The sequence below is a fragment of the Lethenteron reissneri genome, chromosome 30 (genome assembly GCF_015708825.2).
Source record: "Lethenteron reissneri isolate LAM-NWPU_2019-01 chromosome 30, ASM1570882v1, whole genome shotgun sequence".
Lineage (NCBI taxonomy): Eukaryota > Metazoa > Chordata > Hyperoartia > Petromyzontiformes > Petromyzontidae > Lethenteron > Lethenteron reissneri.
In genome coordinates, this window is record NC_083808.1 from 782,618 (window position 1) to 805,554 (window position 22,937).

General features: G+C 57.4%; 1 protein-coding gene across 1 annotated transcript in view; it reads right to left on the reverse strand.

Moving 5' to 3' along the window:
* The window catches only part of LOC133349347 (plexin-A1-like), a 131,876-nt gene that overhangs the window by 43,871 nt on the left and 65,068 nt on the right, over positions 1–22,937 (reverse strand). Inside the window, exons 5-10 of the mRNA XM_061562699.1 lie at positions 18,389–18,489; positions 13,823–13,946; positions 10,811–10,967; positions 10,279–10,378; positions 5,527–5,641; positions 796–999 (exon numbers count right to left, since the gene is read on the reverse strand). Of these exons, the coding sequence (XP_061418683.1) occupies positions 796–999; positions 5,527–5,641; positions 10,279–10,378; positions 10,811–10,967; positions 13,823–13,946; positions 18,389–18,489 (801 nt within the window). The remainder of the gene's footprint in view (positions 1–795; positions 1,000–5,526; positions 5,642–10,278; positions 10,379–10,810; positions 10,968–13,822; positions 13,947–18,388; positions 18,490–22,937) is intronic.

Below are 22,937 nucleotides of genomic sequence, written 5' to 3' on the forward strand. Positions count from 1 at the left end.
ATGGGTTAGTGAGTGAGCGGGTGAATGAATGAAATGGTGAGTGAGTCAGTGAGTGAGGGAGTGTAAGTGACCTAATGAGTGAACGATGGGATGTGAGGTGAGTGACTGAGTAAAGGGGCGAGCAATGCGCGAGTGATGCAACGTGTGGCAAGCAAAAGCTAGAACAGAGGGTGAGCGAACGAGCGAGCGGTGGAGCAGAGAAGCGAGCTGTGGGACGGGACACGAGTCACTGAACAGGTGACGGGAACGAGCGGAGAGCCCCATCACGCGAGCGATGGAACTCGGGGGAATGAGCAAGGCGAGAGAACAGGGATGAAAGGGACACGTGGCGAGCAAACGGAGCGAGCGGTGGGATAAGAAATCCGCGAGCGATCAACGGGACCGGAGAAAGAGGACACGGGCGGCGTGGCAAGCCGAACTGATTACAACTCGGCAGAGCCAGCACGGGGAGATTAACGGCGCTGGCTACTTGTAACCACCCCAGCCTAATTAAATTAAAATCACGCGATCAGCTAGCGCTTCCTCCTGTTGGGCGGAGCGGCGGTGCACTTTAACCGCCACAAGCCGCACGCCACCGCTAAATTATTCATGTCGCTGCAATTAAAATCCCTGGCGGTTGGGTGTTTTTATCGGCGGCGCCAGCATCTAGATCGTATTTATTGTCAAATCCCATCCGGCGGTTTGCGCCGCCCAGTGAGAGCGCCGGCTCTCGGGCTCGCGGGGCTCGGGCGCTCGCATTTCCGTCGCGGCACGCGGCACGCGTCACGCGGCACGCGGCACACGGCGAGTCCGTACCGCGATCTCCTGGCACTGCACGCTGGAGCTGTTGAAGCGCAGCGCCGGCACGCGCTCCTCGCGCCCGCCCAGCGTCAGCACGCACTCGTAGCCGCGCTGGCCCGACTGCGGCTGGGGCAGGTTCCGCGCCGCCAGCGTCACGTGCCGCACCACGCCGGCCGGGATGAGCACGTCCGCGGAGGGCGCCAGCAGCTGCGGGCACTCCTGTGGATACAAAGACAAACATCCCCCGCTTAGTGCTGCTAGTAGCGAGCACCTATGAGGGCCGGCGCTGTGGTACACAAGGGGTGGGGGGGGGGCAACACCACGCCCGGCCACCTTTGACTCCTCAGTGCTGATGTTTACACACCGCACTGGCTCGACCTCGAGGAGGCCCAGGCATTGGTTCCGATATTCGCCACTCTTATTGGCGGGAAGCGGGAATCGAACTCGAGCCGCCGGGTTCGTAACACAGTGCGCTAAGCACGACACTACCCCTTCCCATATCCACGCACGCACGTGCACTCCTGTACGCACATGCACGTACGTGCACTTCTGCATGTGGCAGAGTGGACAGACACACACAAGGCTCCCCTTTTCTAAACTGTTCAAGTCAAGTCAATCATTGATACTCGTCTTGATCAGCGTTCAGCTTTTGTTTTAAGTTCGTTCAGCGTGCCGCCCCCCCCTCTCTAATCCAGGGCGGGGTTAAAGGGTTAGCGGAGGGGGGGCACGGCACGGGAGCGGCGCTCCGTCTCGAGTGGCGAGTGTTCGCGACGCAGCTTCACAATGAAGCTTCGTTCACGTTGAATCAACTTAACGAGAGCTATCGTCCCTCCCCCACCCCCCTGCCCCCTCCCCCACCCCCGTTACAGAGGATAGACAAACAGAGATAACAATCGATGGTTTGAAACTCCCCTGTAAAGCCACTAAAATTATAATCGAGCAGAGCCGAGTGGTAATTGAGTGCGCCCTGTGCCACAAGTGCGCGCCGCGGCCTCCACCCCCCCCCCTCCCCAGTGCTAAGCGCGTCACGTGGCCTCATTAACGGCGCTCCCTGTGAGCCACGGCCATCTCCTCCCCACTTGCGCCGTGGCGCTGATCGTCTTCATTACGAGCAAACGCCCCCGGATCGACGACGCCGGCGCCCGTGAGGGCGGTCGTCGCCCTCCGGCGTTCGGCCCCCGGGTAAACCGCGTCGCCAATTGGCCGATGGGCAAATTTCCCCTCCGGACGACGCGAGCGCTGGGAATTGCATCGAGTGAGCAAAATCCACAAGAGACCGTTGGAGCAAGCGCATTTAGCGAGCGGCTGGCACGGCGCCCCAACGAGAGAGTGGCTAGCCAGCAACACACCCGACCGCCTTTGTCTCCCCATGCTGATGTTCACGCACCACACTAGATACTCATTTAGGTCGACCTAGAGGAGGGCCAAGACCGGTTCAGACATTCGTCGCCGATGTTGGCCGCGAGCGGGAATCGAACTCGGGTTCGTGGTGCGGCGTGCTAACCGCCAGGCGTCGTTGCGGAGGGCGCGGAGTGGCGGGATGCCCCACGCGCGCGCTTCAGGAAGCGAGCGGTTTGTCGTCGAGTGCCGCTCGGGCGCGGAGATCACAGAGCCTCACGCAATCAGCGTCAAAGCAAAATTCATTACGCCGCCTTTGTAAACAATAGCAGTGGTGCACGCCGCAGACACATTGGGCCACATCCAAACTGACACAGCTAACAGGTGTAAACAGCCGCCTCCCCGGGGCTGACTTTGCAGCTACGACACAGCGCCGCCTTTGAAGCCGCCACTATGAATGTTTAATGTGATTAGATTTGATAAAAACGTCGATCTTTCACAGAGCACACTTTTAATTAAAGCAAATACATCCTTGCCTGCTCGCCCGCCCGCCCGCCCGCTGTTTGCCGTCAATCCTCCGGATTGTTTGCTTGCGGTTGTTTTTATTATAATTATAATTTTTGATAAGCGCTTGCAGCAGCTGTTTGGAACGATGCGTGATGCGTGCGCGACACAAGCCGGGCACGCGCGTGGATTCCGCCACGCGCAATGACGGCGGCGCCCGCGCCAGGCCGGGCAACGCCATCTCTGGCCGGCAGGGCCGGGATACCGAGGCGGGTCCTTTTAACACGTTTTAGACGACGCTCCGATTAACGCGTCCGGTCTCCTGCCGGGGCGAGTCCCCAATAGCGGCACGGCGTGAGACGGGAGCTGCGTTCGTGTCGCATCGCCCCCGGGAGAGTTACCGTGACCCCCGCGTTCAGACCGTCAACCCGGGTCGAGAATCGTCCACAGCGTTCCCGGGAGGCATTGGTGAGGGCTCGGAACAACGCTCCGCGCGGGCGGCGTTTGTCGAGCGCGAGAGGCTCGACGAGATCGAGCGCAAGGGGCCGCACTGACCCTCCGGGCGTTGCCAATCGGGCTCACCCGCCGCGTGGCCAACCGCGTGGCCAAGGTGACAGTGACAATACAGCAACCACCTATGGGGATTACTCGAAAGCTCCAAATTAAGTTGTTTCACCTATGGGGATATTGCAGCTGTACGCAAATATTCAACGTTGGTGCCAGCACGGTGACTCTGCTTTATCCCCCACCCACCCCCCCTTCTTATCAGACACCCCCGTTCTCGTGAGCTGACCTCCATTTCACAGGTGGCCCCCCTGTTCATGAGTCGCCCCTCTTTTCACGAGTCACTCGGTACCCTTGAAAATTCGCCCATCCGGCAGGGTTCAAGCTAGAAGCCGTTGGGGTTCCAGTGAAAGGCCGTCGGGGTTAAAGTGAGGGCCCGTTGGGGTTCAAGCGAGGGGCCGTTGGGGTTCAAGCGAGGGGCCGTTGGGGTTCGAGCGAGGGGCCGTTGGGGTTCAAGCGAGGGGCCGTTGGGGTTTGAGCGAGGGGCCGTTGGGGTTCAAGCGAGGGGCCGTTGGGGTTCAAGCGAGGGGCCGTTGGGGTTCAAGTGAGGGGCCGTCGGGGTTCAAGTGAGGGGCCGTCTGGGTTCCAAAGAAAGGCCGTCGGGGTTCAAGCGAGGGGCCGTTGGGGTTCAAGTGAGGGGCCGTCGGGGTTCAAGTGAGGGCCCGTTGGGGTTCAAGTGAGGGGCCGTCTGGGTTCCAAAGAAAGGCCATCAGGGTTCAAGTGAGGGGCCGTCGGGATTCAAGTGAGAGGCCGTCGGGGATAAAGTGAAGGACTGTTGGGGTTCAAGTGAGGGGCCATTGGGGATCAAGTGAGAGGCTATCGGGTATCAAGCGAGGGGCCGTCGGGGTTCAAGCGCGAGGCCGCCGCCGTGGCGTTGCGCGCTGGACAATGGCCACGCGATGTGCGCGCGCACAGACAGCGGAATGTGATCGCAGTCAACGCACGCTCTCCTGCGCGCGTCCCCCCCAGCAACAAAGGCGGCCGTGTGCGCGCGCACAACGGCGTCTGTATTGGGTCTCCGATCCTGACAGCTGCAACGGGGGCGGGGGAAGGGGGGCGGCCGAGCGGCGGGGGGTGTGGTGGGTGGGGTGACGGCGAGGAGACCCAGGAGGAATGGCCCGTCGAAATCGGTGACCTGCAAAATACTTCCACGCCCGGCACACCACAACCAGTATAACCAGTCGCTACGGCCGTGGTTGGTAGCAGTGACGTGCGGCCCACTCGCAGTTGAACAGCGACCCGGTGAGCAATGAAGCCCCGACTTTGGAAAAAAGATCTATCTGCAGAAGCGACTTCCCTCCCTACAGCCTCCCCCCGGCCCTCCTCCCCCACCACGCCCCAGAGGGTGGGCGACGGGCAGGAGGTGCGTGGCTCGTTAGCCCGGGGCGCTCCACTCGCTGCTGCGGATCATTACGGGCATTTAAATAAAGAGGCGACTGTGGAGCGAGGGGAGTGTGGAATTTCCACCGCTGGCCAAGGGAGAGGAGAGCTCCCCACACTGCTTTGCTCGGCTTGCCACCCGGGGCTCATCTCTCGCTCCAATATTTTCCGACTCCCGCTGGTAGAGCGGAATGGGAAGTATACTGGATGTGGTGTGCCGCGTGTGAGAATATTGTCTGGGCCACTGACCCGGGCAGACCCGGCTGAATTTAAACACTCGTGAACGCTCACCTAGGCGGGCGAGCATTCGCCAGGGCGGACGTCGGCACAGCGCACCTTTACAAAGAAGCGAGCGAAATCCAACCATTTATTTCTTCAGATTTTTGACGTCTCATCATCCCATCAACATCTCATCCTCCCATCGACATCTCTCCGTCAGTGAGGTCGCGACTCCATTCGGAGCCCAAAGTGATTGCCGTGCGAGCATGTGAATATTACCGCATTAATAGACTAATTGCAATTAAATAGTTTTAAGAGTTATTAAAATAATTTACATGTCAATTTATTTATTTTTCCACGGATCAAATTTAAATTCGGCACAACCCTCATTATTATTCTTCTCGCTATTGCCACAACTCTGGGGGCCTTGAGATGCTTTGGGCCTTTAGCCTTTAATCGGTTTGCTTGTGCCTGCTTGTCGCCTGTTCCGGTCAACTCCTCCAAATCTCCCATCTCCACCGCTTCTCTCCGCATCCCTCACCACCTCGCTCCCATCGCCACCACCTCCGACGGCGCTGCCCTCGTACCCCCACTCCTCCCCCCTTCCCCACGGCCCCCGCGTGGCCCCCACGGCCTCGCCCCGTCAGCGCCGGCATCTCGTTTCCGAGCCTCGCGAGGCCGGGCGGATTGCCACGGCCGTTAGCGTCGCGACGGATTTACGTAACGAGCCGCGGCACTCACCTCGGAGACGTTCACTCTGCCCTCGAGGAAGGAGCAGCTGCCCGGGTGGTCCGTGCACACGTGGCGGAACTTGCACCAGTGGCACGGGAAGGAGCTGCTCACGCACGCCAGGCAGCTGGCGGGCGGGAGGGGGGGGCGGGGTACGAGGAGGAGGTGGTGGTGGTGGTGGTGGGAGAGATAGAGAGGAGGTGGAGATGGGTGATGAAAAAAGGATGTGGAGAGAAACGTATTGATGATGGGAAGATGACAAGGGAGAGGCAGCAGAGAGGAGAGACAATAAAAGGGGGGAATGAGAAGAGATAGACAGACAACAGAGAGATGATAACGATGGTGTAGGTCGTGGTAGGAGGGAGAGACAGGCAAAGGAGTTTAAGATCATAATGATGGTGGTAAAGGTAATGGAAAATGTTTGAGAGCTGACAAAGAGACAGGGGGTAAGATTACAAACGAAGAGATAATCAGAGAGAGAGAAGGGAGAGGCCATCAACAGGGGGGTAAGCAGGGAGGGACAGACAACAGAGGGATGACGATGGAGGGGGAGGAAGGGAGAGAGAGACAGACAGCGGTGTTTAGACGATGCAAACACCCACGGCAGCAGAAGGCATCACCCAGCCTTGGCTCCGACCCTCACCCCCTCCCTCACCACATCTCATTATCCATTCTTCACTCCTCGGTCATTCTCAAAATTGATTTTGCTTTATTTGTTTTGTTGCTCGCGCCGTGACGCGTCGCACCGCCTGCACGGCGCACGGAATGAGGAACAGCGGTGGGCGGTTACCAACACCACGACCACCCACACCAAAGACAAAAATCCCCCGTGTAGCCTTAACAGACTGTTGGGGAAAGTGCTGTTTGCGAGCACCTATGAAGGCCGATACGGCACACGAGGGGGTGGGTGGCCAACACCACGCCTTTGTCTCCCCAGTGGCGACATTTACACACCGCACCAGTTACTCATTTGAGGCCCAAGCCCGGTTCAGATAATCGTCACTGGTGTTGGCCATGAGCAGAAATCTAACTCGGATCGCCAGGTTCATAGCGAAGCGTGCTAACCACTACACTACCGCTCCCCACCTACAACAACAACAACCGTCATTCGCCACTAAGTGGTGGTGACGTCACCACGACGCTTGTGCCAGGCTATGTGCATGTTGAGGCCACGTGAAGTGTCGAACGCCCACTGGCAGGTCACGGGGCAGACCCAGCAGGTGCCACGGGCCGACTGACTCAGATGACTGGCCGATGCACCACCTGTGCCCCCTACTGTGCCAACTTGCTGTGCTTTAGTCACCCGGCGCTCCGCTCATTGTTGTGAGCGTCACTCCTCCACCCTCCGTTGTTGTTAGAGGGCGACTGGCTCCAAATGCCCAGTAGTATCCTTCACGAGCCTCCTCCACAGAGGCCGATCTTGACACCGCTGGTACCAGTCCTATGATTTTTTCCAGGTTGAGGGATTTCCCCTCCCCCTGGACCTCAAAAAAATTCTAAAAAAAATCTGCAAACCTGTTTCTGGGGGTCAAAAATTGGATCACCATAATTTCCCCTAATCATGGTAATAGGTGTGGCGCTGCAGGCTACTTATTTAATGGAGTTAAAGAGCGATTTGTGATCGCGGGCCATTGCGGCAGACTCCATCTCCTCAGCAACCTGCGACCACCACCCATCCTTTCAGCGCCTCACGGCCCTCTGAATCTCCGAGCGAAGGCTGCGGTAAGCCTCCTCATTCTCTGACGTGGGATGCTATAGATGATGAGAGTGGGCTGTCGCTTTTTCTCAGCCACCCTGAACACCTCCTCTGTCAGCCAGGGTCTCTGGGGAGGTCTGGACCGTGTACCCAAAGCAGCCATTGCAGCTGCATGAGCCACAGTCCTAAACCTCGCCCATTTCCCCTCGACATCAGGAGGAGTGGGGGACGATGCCAACCCCAGCCACAAGCAATGATAAAATTCTCGCTTGCAGCTTTCACCAGCTAGCTGAGACCATGCCACTATGGGTTTGAATGTTGTCCTAGGTGTCCACCTGTAGTGTCGTAAAGGGACCGTAGGCGGGTGTCACGGAGGTCGTGTCAGGCTGTGACACTCTGCGTGAACCCAACAGGACACGTGACCAGATAAAGGGAGCCAGGGGCCCCAGGGGGTCACGTGGTTGGGGGCTCGGGCCTTCCCGAAGGATCGGGAAGGGGGGTGGGGTGTGGACATAGAGCTGGGCTGTCCTGGGCTGTTCTGCTCTGCTGCTGGGTCATATCTGGGATGAAGATCTCCGGTCTCCGCTAGTGGACCCGGCCGCTGTGTTGGGCTGTCCTGGTCCAGTGATGTAGTACCCCCGTGGGTTAGCTAAGTTAGGAAAGGTGGCTACCACCTTAAGTCGTTGTGTTAAGTGTAATTGTTATGTTACCTAATAAATAGTGTTGCCTCCAAAGTTCCAGTGTGCGCCTGAATTTAACCACTACACCCACCACCGGAGTGGAAGAATGGCATGGCAGGTGCATCTTACGGATGACAAGTCGATGGTCAGTTGGCAGATCAGTTCCACGGTAGGTCCTGGTGTCAAGGACATGGGCCCACATCCGCTGTTCCGTCACTATGTAGTCCAGCAGATGTTCTTGCTTGGACCTGGCATGCATCCATGATGTTGTGTAGATGCGCCGATGCCGGAAGAGCGTGTTGGTAATTACAAGCCTATGGGCTGCACAAAAAATTTGCAGCTTCCTACCGTTGTTATTGAGCTGATCTGGCCAATGTCTTCCAATCACTCAAGACCAGGTGCTAGCATCATGAGCAACTCGGGCAATGAAGTCACGCAACAAGATGACTCTATGCCGAGGGGCCACTTTAGCCAGCACCTGTGACAGGAGGTTATAGAAGGCATCTGACTCATCGGCCTTGCCTGCATCCCTCCACGCATGTTCGTCTTCTGTGGGGGCATAAGTAACCACGACCACCACTCCTCGCCTCTGGTTGATGAGAAGGCGAGCCCAAAGTAACCTAGGGCTTACAACTTCACACACCTCACCGCCACGCTCCCACGCCTCCTTCAGAGCCACTCCCTATTGTTTGGCAGTCTCCTGTCCCGAGTAGAGGACTGTCCCCTCCTCATGGTGACAGGAACCAAAGCCGGTCCACTGGACCTCCTGAACACCACAGAGAGCCAGGTGGTACCAGTCCAGCTCACGACAGAGGAGAGGGCAGCCTCTCCTCCGCAGCGAGCATTTGAACATTCCACGTGGCCACCCGTAATGGGTTTTTGTTGTTTCTGGAGGAGCCCCGAGGGTAAGGATTCAGTCTCCTGGCTCTGCCAAATGGGGTATGGCCAGGAGACGTCATAGACGCCGTGGTTTGGTGGTAATTCATTGAAGGTGAGGGGCTAACCAGCCCCTCGTACCTGTCCAGAGCCCCCATGTGGCCGCCGTGGTGGTTACAAACGCCATGAGGGGAAAGGCCAATCTACATTGGCCCTCCCACCACGGCACTGCCCACCACAGCGTTGCCATCCGGCACCAACACCACCACCACCAGCATCACCACCACCAACGCCACCACTACCAACACCACCATCGCCGCCACCACCGCCGTCATCGTCGTTATTGTCGTCGGGTTGCTGAATCACTGAGTGTGACGTCACGGAGGGGTGCACACACACACGTGCGCACACACGCATGCACACACACGCGCACACACACACGCGCGCACATACACGCACACACACACACGCTAACACGTGCGGGCGAGCGAGCATCTGCCGCGCGGCGCCACCCTCGCCCGTGTTACATTACGCCCGTAAGAGGCAATCACCAGGGGATTTAGCCTCTTATTGAGTCACATTTTCTCCGTGGCGTACAATCTCGCGCGGAACCTGCCGAGCGCCGCCAGCCGGATTACACCGCCATCGCCGCCGCCACAACCGTCGAATCTCGTTTCATTGCGGGAGATTCATTTTGCTGCTGCTGTGCGGAAATCTTTCACGGCTCCTCTAACGGGATTTGCCCTCACAATCGTAAAGAGTGTAATGTCTAATTGTAATTAAAATCGTGGATTAAGAAAAACAAAACAGCAACAGAGGAGAGAGAGCATCCTAATCCATCACAGCGCGATCTTGGTGGGGGCGTGAGGGGTGGGGGGTCCTTCCTGTCGATAGCCACTCGCCGTAAACGGCATCTCCAGCCGCAGTGGAGGCGTCACGTGGCACAAGCAGCGCCTCTCCCGTCACGCTCCTCCGCTCGTCACTGCCAAATTCCTCCATCGTCCCCCCCCCCCCCCCCAGCCCGATCCCCCCCCCCCCCTCGCACGCCACCCACCGGCGCGCCCCGCCCCGCCCTCCCGGCATCGATTCTCAGAGCTGCTTTTCGGTAAATACAGCGCTGATGTCCGCCTGAGCACATCGTCTATCCCTCACTCACCGTGCCAGGTCCCCCCAGCCACGCTCCCAGCCACGCTCCAAGCCACCCTCCCAGCCACCCAGTCAACCACCCAGTCACCTACATACCCAGTCACCTACGCACCCAGCCACTCGGCCAACGACCAAGTCACCCACACACCAAGGCCAACCAGCCACGCACCCACCCAGTTATCCACCCACTCAGCCACCCACCCACTCACCGAGCCACATAGCCACCCAGCTACCTAACCACCCACAAGCAGCCATACACCACTATCCACTCACTCTCACCCATCCGGCTAGCCAGCTTCTATGCTCCGCTCATCTGCCCTTTGCCCCCCACCCATTTGGCTTTCCCTGTGAGTGCCCCCCACTCACGACGCATGCTTGCTGCAGTTGTAGAAGATGAGGCTGGTGCTGGCAAACGGCACTCCGGTCCCCAGAGATTTGAGTCCGAGTCTCATGACGCGGCGATCTCCTGGTGGGGGGGGGGGGGGGGGAGGCACACAGAGCGAGGGGGGCAGAGAGGGGCGTGCGGGGGGTGCAGGACAGGCAGTCCTTGTGGCGACTCCTTCATCCAGGAGAGCCACGCTGAGTCATAGCCTGCTACTGCTGCTCCATTGGGTGTTTAATGTAAAAAAATTTTCAGCGGATTGCACGAGGAGGTAACACTCTATCCCCGTACGGATGTGAACAGATTGAGATTAGCACGAGCTGCTCTCACTTCAACTCTCGAAGAATCTCCCGGCGGCACGTGGAGCGAAACGTCGGACGTCAGGCGGTGGCGCTCCAGTGATGTGCAATGTGAAAGCGGTTTGCCCCTTTGTGTGAAGCACGCTGGTGGTGGACCAGCGGCTGGGCGGTTGTGAACGGTGGCGCCGTGCGGTCGTTATAACGATGCGACCGCTACCCGTGACGTTGCGCAGGAGGTGCGCGACGTCGCGTGCCGAGGGCGACAGGCAGCGCACGCGGGAGCCGTAGACCTCTCCTGGCGTCTCGGCCGCGCCCTCAAACGTGCAGTTCACTCCGGCCAGCAGCTCCGGGACATTCTCCGCCCGGATCGTGAGCTGCGAAAACGAGGAGGAGGGAGGCAGGTCCGCATGCCAAGTGGAGCGCACATTAGAGACTCGTTGCGGAATGGTCCCTGCTGGCCCAGGAATGGCCCGGGAATTATCTGGTATTGGCTCAGAATTAGCTCAGCAATGAACCAAAAAACAGCAGTGCCGCTGATTCTGTTGGCGCTTCGGAACCTGTTTGTGCGCTGGCGTTGAGGTGCAGCGACAGGTCGGAGGTGACGATGCTGGGGACGTTGCCGTGGTGTCGACGTGGGACTCTGTCCCGGCTGTTGAGAGGTGCCATCTCGGCCCTGATTATTATTTTTATTATTTCTGCTGCAAGGGCAACGGCTGTGTGGCCTTGTCTGTGAATACGGGGCCTGGTGTGGGTCTGGTGGACAGAGACAAATCGCGTGCGATCCAAGATGGAGGTGTGGGAAGGCAAGGCGGGTTTGGGACCGACCGTGAAACCCAACACAGGTTTGTTTAGCAGGCCACACGCTGTCGTTGAGACTAAGAAAGTCAAAAGCTGATTGGTTAAACGTTGATTTAATTCCGTGACATAATTCACGAGCCTGTGAGGGTTGCTGACCACAAACGCTGATGGGAAACACCGGCCCAGAAGGCACTGCGGTTGATGGACACAAACGTAAGGTATTTTAGTTTCTGGCGATGAACCAGAATCTCGACTCTTTACTGATTAATAACGTAAATTTATTACGTAGACAGGGCAGCAGAGATACTGGCAGACAGACAGCGAGACGGATGGACGTGCAAACATGGAGAGACTGACGGACGCACAGCAAAAACACGTGCGGACAAGGAGAAATTAAAAATGAGACAGGCAGAGAGAGAGAGAAACAGAGCCATAGAGAGCACGGCACTGAGAGAGAGGAGGGCAGACATTAGAGCCGGACGGCGAATAAGTGAGAGGGGAGCACGATCACACGCGTGTACACCCGGGCACACGCACGTGTACACGCGTACACACACGCGCGCACGTGTACACGCGTGTGCAGCCGTAGGGCTCGCGCTGTGTGGGTAGCCCCTCCTGACGGCACCGTGACCCTCTCAGCTACGACCCCCAAATTCAAAACGGAGCTGGCGAGTGAGTTGGGAGAAAGGTGGGGGGGGGGGCGGTGACGAGGAAAATTTCCACAAAGCTGGAAGAGGGTGGGGGGCTGTATGGGGGGTGAGGGGTGGGGGTGGGGGGTATTCGCCTGCCATCTGTGCGCTGCCCCCCCCCACCTCCCTTCTGCCCCCCCCTCCCACCGTCTCACGTGCCGGCAAGTCACCCGATTGGCACCGGCCCCGAACAAAAGCCACGGCCGCCGCTTCCACCATCAAACGCAGCCGCATCGTCGCTCGTATCCGCGGTGTTCTATTGCGGCTGGCAGCTAATAAATACGGATGATGAGTACGGGGATGGGGGAGGGAGGTGAGGGAGGGAGGGAGGCTCAGTGGCAGGTCTCCCGCCGCCCCCCTAATTGTCAGCCGAGAGATGAAGAGAGGCCGCCGGGGGGATTGTGATCTCTAATCGGGTTAACGGGTTAACGGGTTAATGGGCCGTTAGGGCGTTCCGATCGGCCCGGGCCGCATGCCCCAGTCCCATTACTGCTCATCATCGTCATCGCCGCCATCGGCACGGCCGCCACCTACGCCGTTGCCGTTGACAACCGAGAACGATCGCCATGTCACAGCTACCGCCACGTCAAAAGGTCAAAGAAGTATTTTAAAGGCTCACCAGGTCGATGGGCGTGTCGAGTCTACCGGGGATTCTTCTCTTACTTAGACTGGATGTGGTGTGCCGGGTGTGGAGATATTATCTGGGTCGCTGACCCGGATAGACCCGGCTGAAGTGAATTTCGATGTGAGTCTATATGGGTCTCTGTGCGAGTCTCTAACCAGGGCCGGTTCAGATCATCACCGCTGGTGTGAGCCAGCGGTGATGATTTGAACCTGGGTTGCCGCTGTACCACAACTCCCCAACCACTCCCCAACCACTCCACCCAGCACCACCATCACCCATCACCACCATCACCGCCGTGACTCATCCACCAATCGGCAGGAGCATCCAGCATCGTCCACGATCGCAGTGCACCAACAAAGCGGGAGAGCGAGCACGGGGAGAGATGCGGCGCGACCGTGGCACTGCCATGGCGCTAGCAGCAGCAGCACCTCGTAACCGGCATTGGAAGCAGCGGTGCACCGAGCAAGGAGGGGGCCATGGGGGACATGGAGGGTGCAGGGTGGGGGGGATGCCATCATCTCGCGACCTCATTTAGCGGCGTAAGATCTGAAATTAAAACACGGCCGGAGCGCTAACGTACGCTCGCTCGCTCGTCGCAATCGCAGTTCACAGGTTATCGGCACGGCGGTGGTTGTGGTAGCGGTGGTAGCGGTGGTGGCGGTGGTGGAGGTGGAAAATGGGGGAGGGAGGGATAAGGATTTTGAGGGTGACGGAGAGAGACGCGCGAGCGCCGTTTAATCTGCTTGTTAGCGCCAGCTCTCCGCCTGCTCCCTGTCCGACCATGTGCGTGTGTGTGTGCGTGTGTGCGTGTGTGTGTGCGTGTGTGTGTGCGCGTGTGTGCGTGTGTGCGTGTGTGTGTGCGTGTGTGCGTGCATGTGTGTGCGTGTGTGTGCATGTGTGCGTGCCTTTATTATTTATTACGCCCGACTCTGGCCGGGTTGTTTATTTATTTATTTGCCGCCGTGTTTGTTTAGGGCAAGTGGCACAGGTGCAGAGCCGCATGCCACGGGCAACACGGCGATTGAGCGAGAGATGCCGCGGATGTTAACGACGGTGGTGACGACGGTGGTGACGATGGTGGCGGCGGTGACGGCGGGGTTGGTGCGTGTGCACGGACCTGCACGCTGGACACGCTGACCGAGATGTTGGTGGGCCTCACGGTGAGCCGCACGCACTGCGCCACGTCCACGGCGAACCGCCGCGGCTCGCTGGAGCGGGGGCAGCGGTCTTTCCTGGAGCACCTACGCAAAACAGACAAAGATCCCCCGTGTAGCCTCAACACACTGTCAGGGCAAGTGCTGTTCGCGAGCAGCACCTACAAAGGCCGGAACAGCACACCTAGGCACGGGAATGATTACACACTCACTCATTCACTCATTCACGCACCCCCCAACTTCCTTCCCTACATTTCTCTGAGCCCCATTGCACCAGCTCGAGCAAAAAGTGCACATTAACCATTGGGGTGAGAATCTCCTTTATCAACGCCGGGCAGGAGAACAAGCGGGAGAGTGGGCAGGTTGAGCGGGCGGGAGAGTGGGTGGGAGAGCGTGGAAGGCTTTCCCGTAATCAGATTTGCGTGACATTTCTGATGTAAAATGCGCTGAGTGACAGCGGGCACCGCACAAGATGTACAAGATTACTCCCAAAACCCAGCAGGACCCTCCTGCGGGAGTTGTGTTGAGGCTCTCCTGGGTGTTGAAGCCTAGTGGCGGCGCTGAAGACGGTGAAGTCACGAAGCCGGCAGTGGGGGGGACGGCTCCTGCTAAACGCATTGTCTGCACTGTCGGGAAGTCCGGCAGAGTTCTCAGGACGGCAGCTTCCTTGAAAAACCTGGACAGGTGGCAACGCTGACCCCAGCTCCCCGTCCTTGCGCGTTGGGTCGGTGGAGCGGGCAGGGGGGGCTGAGGGAGGTGGGGGGGGATGGGGGGGTGCGGTGGGGGGGGGCTATCGCGCGTGCGATCGGTATCTGAGCCACGGGCGCGGGGCGAACGCGAGCGTGGGAACGTGCGAGCGTGCCGCCCCGGCCGCCGCCGCCACTACCTCGCGAAAGAAACGCTCGAAGCGTGTCGACGTTCCGACCAACGGCCCTCCTTCAGAGCAGAGAGAGTGAGAAAAAGAGATGTGGCCACAGAGACTCACGTAAAGACCCTTAGAGACTCACGCTTGGGAGGTGGCACTTTAAAACTGTGGGGGGCTTTGATTAAGGCCAAAAAAAATGTGAACTTGGAAAGTTGACAAATGGGTGTTTGAGACAACAACCACCCTTTGAGAATGGAGAGAGAGAGACATGGCTGAGGCAGAGAGAGAGAGAATCGGCTGAGAGTGACCGCCTCTGGGAGAGGACCAGGTTAGAGTTGAAAAAATAAAATAAAATAACTACGAGACAAAGGCGCTCTTAAGAAGCCATCAGAGGCGACATTTTCGCCAACGGAATAAACCGCCGTTGTTTCTCTTCAACTGCGTTGACGTTTGGAGGGCTTTTCACGAGCGTACAGCGATCGGCAACGTGACCCCTCGGCTCGCCGCACCGTCACCTCTGAGCGTTGGGTGCCGGCTGACCTCGCGGTGTGGTCGCACCCCAACAACCCCTGCCACACATCCCGTACCCTCGGGTCCAACGCAGGTCGCCAAGGGTGCGGGGTGGGCGGGGGGTATGGAGGCTCTGCCCACTTGTGCCCTGATTAGTCACTCTACTCAGCGTCAGCTCCCACTCTTCTCTTCTTTTGTAATTGTTTCCTCTCTCTCTCAACCGTATTCCAATCGTTGTACTAGTGAGCAGTGCACGTGCTTGTGTCAGTGAAAAGTCCTTGAAGAATAACCCCGTGTCAATACGAGAGATATCCCATCAATGGACCTCTATCCTCTCCACGGCCGTGCGCTATTCACAAGCCCTATTCATCGCATGGTCGCATTAATAACATATTTTATTTATTCTCACAGCTTGAATACCCCGATTAAAGTACAAAATTCTCTCTTTTGTGCGGATTTGCGTGGCCGGACTGAGAACATAAAGCTCGCTCTCGCTCGAGAGCCCGGATTGAACTCTCGTGGCCAGAACTCAAATCTGAAATCCGGTACCGCCAACCGGCGCCGGCTCGGTGGCTCCGACACGGCCATTGTGAGCCCCCAAGCCGCCCGGCCCCACGCATCTCAACAGCTACGGCCGAGGCGCGAGCGCATCGCCACCGGCGCAGCGGGGAGGACAACAACAGCGGCAGCAGCAAAGGGGCAGGCGCCGGGCAGCCTTCACGAGGACAAAAGGTCGGCCCCGTCGCATTCTTGCGTCGCGCTATCGTTTCTCGGAGAGACGGGAAGAGCGGAGAGATGGGGTGAGCGGAGAGATGGGGTGAGCGGAGAGATGGGGTGAGCGGAGAGATGGGGTGAGCGGGTGAGCGAGTGGAAAGAGTGGGCGAGTGGCGAGATGGGGGGAGTGGTGAGATGAGGGGAGCGGAGAGACGGGGGGAGCGGAGAGACGGGGCGAGAGAAGAGACGGAGCGAGCGCAGAGATGGAGTGAGCGGGTGAGCGAGTGGAAAGAGTGGGCGAGTGGAGAGATGGGGCGAGCGCAGAGATGGGGTGAGCGGAGAGATGGAGTGAGCGCAGAGATGGAGTGAGCGGGTGAGCGAGTGGAGAGAGGGGGCGAGTTTGCCGCGACACTGACACTGTGCTCACGGAGGGGCGTGTGTGTGTGTGTGTACTTGGGTGGGGGGAGTGGTGGCGCAGCGGTTAGTGCACTGCGCTATAAACCCGGCAACCAAAGTTCGATTCCCGCTCACGAACAATACCAGTGACAATTATTTGAACCTTTCCTGGGTTTCCACCTCGGTCAATTCAGCCTCAAACCTGGTGCGGTGTGTAAACATCTCCACTTGGGATACAAAGGCGGCCGGGCGTGGTGCTGGCCACCCACCCCTCGTGTGCCGTGCCGGCCTTCATAGGTGCTCGCTAACATAATTTGTCCCAAGAGTCTGTTAAGGCTATAAGGGGGATCTTTGTGTGCATGGGCATATGTATGTGTGTGTATGTGTCTTTGTGTGGGGCATGTTTGTATGTATGTGTGTGTTCACATATACGTGTGTGTATCTGTGTGAATGTGTCGGTGTACGTGTCTTTGTGTGCATTGTGAAATACTGTATAAAACCAAATTACATTGCATTGTATGTGTATGAGAGAGCCTCTGTGTAAGTGTCCACGTGTGTGTGTAAGTATGTGTGTGTCTGTTTGAGTGTGTACCACTCTAATGGAACATCTGCTCCAGTCAGAAACATTCAGGCTGGCCTGCCTACGATCCATCCTGGGTTTAACCAGGATGGATTGTGTGAGGAGCTCCCAAATCTTTGAAAGATCTGGACAAAGTCCCATCGGTGAGCTCCTCCGGCAGGCAAGGCTGCGTAAGCTGGGCCATGTAGCCCGCATGCCCAGCCACCGCATGCCCAAGCAGCTTCTGTTTGGCCGCATAGAGGGGGCTAAACGGGCACGGCACGGGCTGGAGAGGAGATGGAGTGATGTGGTACGGGATGATGTGGAGCTGAGTGGATTTGCCGACGACTGGTACCAGCGGTGTCAAGATCATCCTCTTTAGAGGAGGCTCGTGAAGGACGCTGCTACTTGGCAGTTGGCCTCCAGCAACAACGGAGGGCAGAGGAGTGATGCTCACAACAACGAGCGGAGCACTGGGCGGCTAAAATACAGAAAGTTGGTATAGTAGGGGGTACAGCTGGTGCATCTAGTGGTCATCTCAGTCAGCCAACCCATGGCACCTGGGTCTGTCCCAAGACCTCCTGTAAGCGAGCCTTCAACACTTCACGCCGCCTCAAAGTGCACCTGGCCTGGTACAGGCGACGTGGTGATGTCACCGTAACTTAGGGGCAAATGGCGGTTGTTGTTTGTGTTTTTTTGTGTGTAGATGGCCAGGCGTGGTGCTGTCAACCCACCCCCTCCGATACCATGCCTGCCCTAATCGGTGCTGGCTCACAGCACGTTCCCCAAAAGTGTGCGCATTTGTGTGCGTGCGTGCATGTGTACGTGCGTGTGTGCGTGTGTGTGCGTGCATGTGTACGTGCATGTGTACGTGCGTGTGCGTGTGTGTGCGTGTGTGCGTGTGCGTGCATGTGTGCGTGTGTGTGCGAGGATATTCTCTCTTAAAGGAATGCTTTTCAGTTGACAGCCCTTCTTCAAGATACCAACGTGAGCAAAAAAATCAATTCGAGAGATAAATTTATCGTGCGCGAATTTTGCCGAGATAATTTTTTTGCGATAATTGGAGTGATGGCAGATTTTGCCAGCGATGTTTCAAATGAGGGCACAAACAAAGAGAAAGATTCCCCATAGAGCCTTAACAGACTATTGGGGCAAGTGCTGTTAGCGAGCACCTATGAAGGCCAGCACAGCACATACGTGCACAGCCTACGCATACACACACGTGTAGAGCACACACACGTGTAGGGCACACACGCGTGTAGAGCACACACACGTGTAGAGCACACACACGTGCACAGCCTGTACACACAAACATGAGTATAATGGTGGTGCAGCGGTTAGCGCGCTGCACTATGAATCCCGCGACCCGAGTTTAATTCCCGCTCTACAGCCAACACCAGCGACGATTATCTGAATCGATCCTGGGCCTCCCCCAGGTTGACTCAGCCTCAAATGAGTACCTGGGGCAGTGTGCGTGTCACTTACTTGCTGTGCAGCACGCACCAGCCGCAGTGCGGGTCTCCCGACCCCAGGCAGCTCCCGCAGCTGGTGTACTGTTCGCACTGCTCCACCGGCACCCGCGTCACCTGCACACAGACAAAGGTCCCCCCGGCGTGACGACGGGGCAAGTGCTCCCCAACGAGTGCCTTCTCAGGCCCCAGCAGCGTGCGAAGGTCGCGGTGCGGCAGCGTCGCGCCCGGCCGCCTTTGTCTCTCCCCGATTGCCGAGTCGGCGGAGGGGAGGCACGGGGCCGGTGCGGTGGTATCCCCACTGACATAGTGCGGTGCAGCTCATCGCGGGGCCACCGCTCCCCGTGCGTTTGTGCACATTTACAAACACAAACACATCAACGTAACACACACACCTATTGACAAAGGCTCCAACGACCTATTCGGGCAAGTGCTGTTCGCGAGTAGCACCTTGGAAGGCCGGCATGGCACACGAGGGGGTGCTGATGTGTGACACGTACACACACCGCACTAGATACTCATTTAATGCCGAGTCGATCTAGGGGAGACCCTGTACCGGTTCAGATATTCGTGACCGAAGTTGGCTGTGAGCAGGAATCGACACCGGGTCGTCAGGTTTGTACCTCTTGACGCACACACACGTGCACCCACACACTTATAAACACTCACACACATATGCATAGCCTCATCGCGATATACCAAGGGACCATTAGCGGAGAATGTCCACCTCAATGTACCCATCCTATCATCCGCGCTCTGCTCACCCAGCCTCATCGTAGCCACTCAAATCGAAAGCATTCTGATAAGCCGGTCCTGGGCCTCCCCCAGGTCGACTCAGCCTCAAATTATTACCTGGTGCGATGTGTAAAAATCGCCACTAAAGGAGACAAAGGGCGTGGTGCTGGCCACTCACCACCTTTGTGCTCCGCGCCGGTCTTAATAGGTGCTCGCTAACAGCACTCATGCCCCAAAAGATTGTACGGTGGATCTTTGTAATGTATTGTATGTGCGAGTGAGCACCTGGGTGTGAGAGCGGTATACTTTATACAAAGGTCCCCCGTATAGCCTTGTCCTCATGTTTACACACGGCTCCAGGTTAACATTTAAGGCTGATTCGACCTAGGAGAGGCCCACAACTGGTTAATTTCGTAGGGCACTAACCACTCCACAGGACACCAAGATCCCTCGTACAGTAAGAGGTCACCTATGAAGGCCGCCGTCACGGCACATGAGGCGTGACCAGCACCACACCCGAGGCGATGTTTACACACCGCATTTGGTAGTCACTGAGGCTGAGACGACCACGTGCGCAAAGACAAAGATCTCCATGTAGCCGAAACACATACACCCACGCACACACTCCTCCATACGCACTCCTTCCCACACACACGCAACACACACACGCAACACACTCCAAACACACACACACACACACTCCTCCACCCACGCACACTCCTCCATACGCACTCCTTCCCACACACACGCAACACACTCCAAACACACACACACACTCCTCCACACACGCACACACTCCTCCACACGTACGCACGCACTCCACACACACACACGTACGCACACACTCCTCCACACGCACACACAAAGTGGCAGCGCTATCTTCCGTGCAAATCTTCCCTCCACACTGATCTCCCATCGATTTATTTTCAAGGCTGGCTGTTTCTGTTCTACTTCCTTAAAAATGCAGCGCACGCGACCATGATGACGAAGAAGACGAGGAGGAGGAGGAAGAAGCGGAGAGCGTTATTGTCTTCTGACACATCTCGGATACACGTTTGGAGGCTGACGTCAGTTGGATATCGGGTGTCGGTGGTCGGGCGGCTCAAAAGTGCGGACGAAACCTGCGGAGCCGGAGAGTTCCAGCGCCCGTGCCCCGCGGCCATTCATAACCCTCTCTTCGCTCGAACGAGCACGGGGCGGTGAGGGCCGCCGTCGCTGGTGGTGGTCTCTAGTCAGCGGTGGAAATTCCACATTCCTACGTCCAGGACCAGTCAACACCATAGGACAAGCACCGGCGGCTTCCCACGACAAAAAAAAGATGATGTGTCCAGCGCAGCCACGGGCAGGAGTTGAACTCGACCCTTTAAGATTGCGAGTCGCGGCACGGGTGTCGCCCCTCTGCCTCGTGAGTCACGAGGCCCGAGCCCCCATCGACGTTCGCTCACAGCGGCAGGTCGCCCATTCTCCTCTGCTGCACCCGTGGCCTGGAACTCAGCCACCCGTGATGTCGGCTCCCTGCCCCTCTTCCAACTGGGGGCTCGAGGCCTCCCTCCTCTTCTCTGCGTATGGCCAACCCCTTCTCTCCCGTGTCTCGAGACACCGCCGTGTACATCCACAAGGCACTGCGGTGTACAGGACCATCGATGTTGATTTCCGACAGTGGTACTCACTTTATTGAGCCGAGGAAGGAATGAATATGAATCATGATGCTTTATGGGTATCTCACGACATTTCCAAAGATTGAACTGTGCGGGAGTGGTAGTGCAGTGGTTGGCACGGCTGTACTGTGAACCGAGCGATCCGATTCCCAGTGATGACTAACATCTTTGACGAGTGATATCCGACTTGGTTCTGGGATACCTTCCCTTTCCCCAACCTGCACTGACCCATGTAGTGAAGTATGGTCACAAAACCTCCGTGACCTTCACCTAGCATCAAAAACCCAGGGCTGTAAATTATTATAATTTTACATTGTGTTATTGGAAGAGGGCCATATTCCCCTTGCACATCAACAAATTGTCATGAAACAGCACGCACGAGACGTAAATTCCACCAAAACAGCACCACCTCCATCCAGCGGTGGATAGAGAATGGCTGAAAACGTTGAGAGCAAAAAGAGCCGCTCTGTCGATCCGGGGCGCGCGCGGTGGAGGATGCGCGGCCCAGCCCGGGCGACATTTCAGGCTTAAATGCCGCGAGATATCACCGCGGGCAGATTCCCATCGCGACGAAACAGCCGAGACGCATCTCATCGTCTTGGCAATTTGCCCAATTGCCGTTGACGAAGATATCGCCCGAAATCGGCAACGTTCCGCGAGGAGCATCCACCGAGCAGAAGCGTTCATGAGAATCGGGGACCGTGCCGCCAACCGACCAATTACAGCCGACCTCGGCCGCCTTCATCTCCAAGAAAACAAATATTTCTGCAGCCAGCGGACCACATCCAGCATCGCTCACAGCCGAGGCTATGAGTCACGTGCGACATACTGCAATCGACCGTCGACCCGGAGACATTTCTGTGAGGAAGTAAGCCCTGGATTTACACGTGATCCTTATGGCGGTACCCCGGGGTACCAAATAACACCAAATGGCCGAAGCAATTAAATATGTTATTTCTGGGACACTATTTTTTCCCAGGGTTGTACTTCACTCCGCGACTGGGGTACCAATGAATCCGACATTGGAGCCACACTCCGCGATGTCTAAACGCAGCGAGGACGATTGCGCCGAAACCCTGAACGCTCGCGGTACGCACCGTAGTGGTACATCGTGTACAGCTCGTCGAAATTAGTCGATTGCCGCATCGCCGACCATCAACAGACTAAAAGTGACTGCATCACGGACATTGTGAGAGAGCCGGGGTACTATTGTACCCCGGGGTACCGCCATGAGGTTCATTTCGACCCACAGACTCACATAGAGACCCACAAACTCCCACATAGATTAATGCGGTTTGCGTGGATTTTTGTAGAATTGCAGAGATCCATAGATTTACACGTAGCTTAATTTCAGCCGGGTCTTTTTGGGTCAGTGACCATTTTTACGCACTCGACACACCACATCCAGCATACCGATCTCTCTGCCTGTGGCTGCTACTGGTCACGTGCGGCAAACTCCGGTCGACCAGCGACCCGGATGGTGCTCGGTGAGGGATGGCGCGGTGTGGGAAGTGTTTTTGAGACAGCCCGGCTGAAGCGATGGTGGCGGCCCTACCAAACGCGACCGGCACGCCTGCCCCTGCCTTGTGTCACCCAATAATGGCCTCTGTGTAAATACAGCTGCGCCTTATCAGCGAAGCGTTAACCCTGGGGCCTGTGAAGGATGTGCGCCGGTAAATCACACGTTATCCGATTACAGCTCGTTTATATTAGTTTACAGCGACCTTAATAGGATCAGGCCGGCACAGCCACCATCCTTCCCAACCCGGTGGTGCAATCGCCCACCCCCACACACCCCGCCCCGCCCGCGGCCAGCCCCCGACCCCATGCTCGAGAGGACAACCATCGCAGAGATGGAGCGATGAGGTCAACTCGCGTGGCAGGAATGAGATTTACAGTGCTGTTGTGCAGAACCGTGCGGAATTTGCAACAGCATGGGGAGGCCTTAATCCAGCAGTGGAGCGACCATGGCTGTTGCTGCTGATGCTGATGCTGACGATTGATGTGACTGGCTGATAGAGCCCCTGCGGTCGTTATAGATTCAGGGTTAACTAAATAAATAAATCGAATCGTGAATGTGATCCTGAACCCCGCAAACAACGTGGCGATTCATCCAATCAGCGTGGAGCGGATCCCGATTGGATTCTCTCCAGCGCCCACACGGAGCTCACT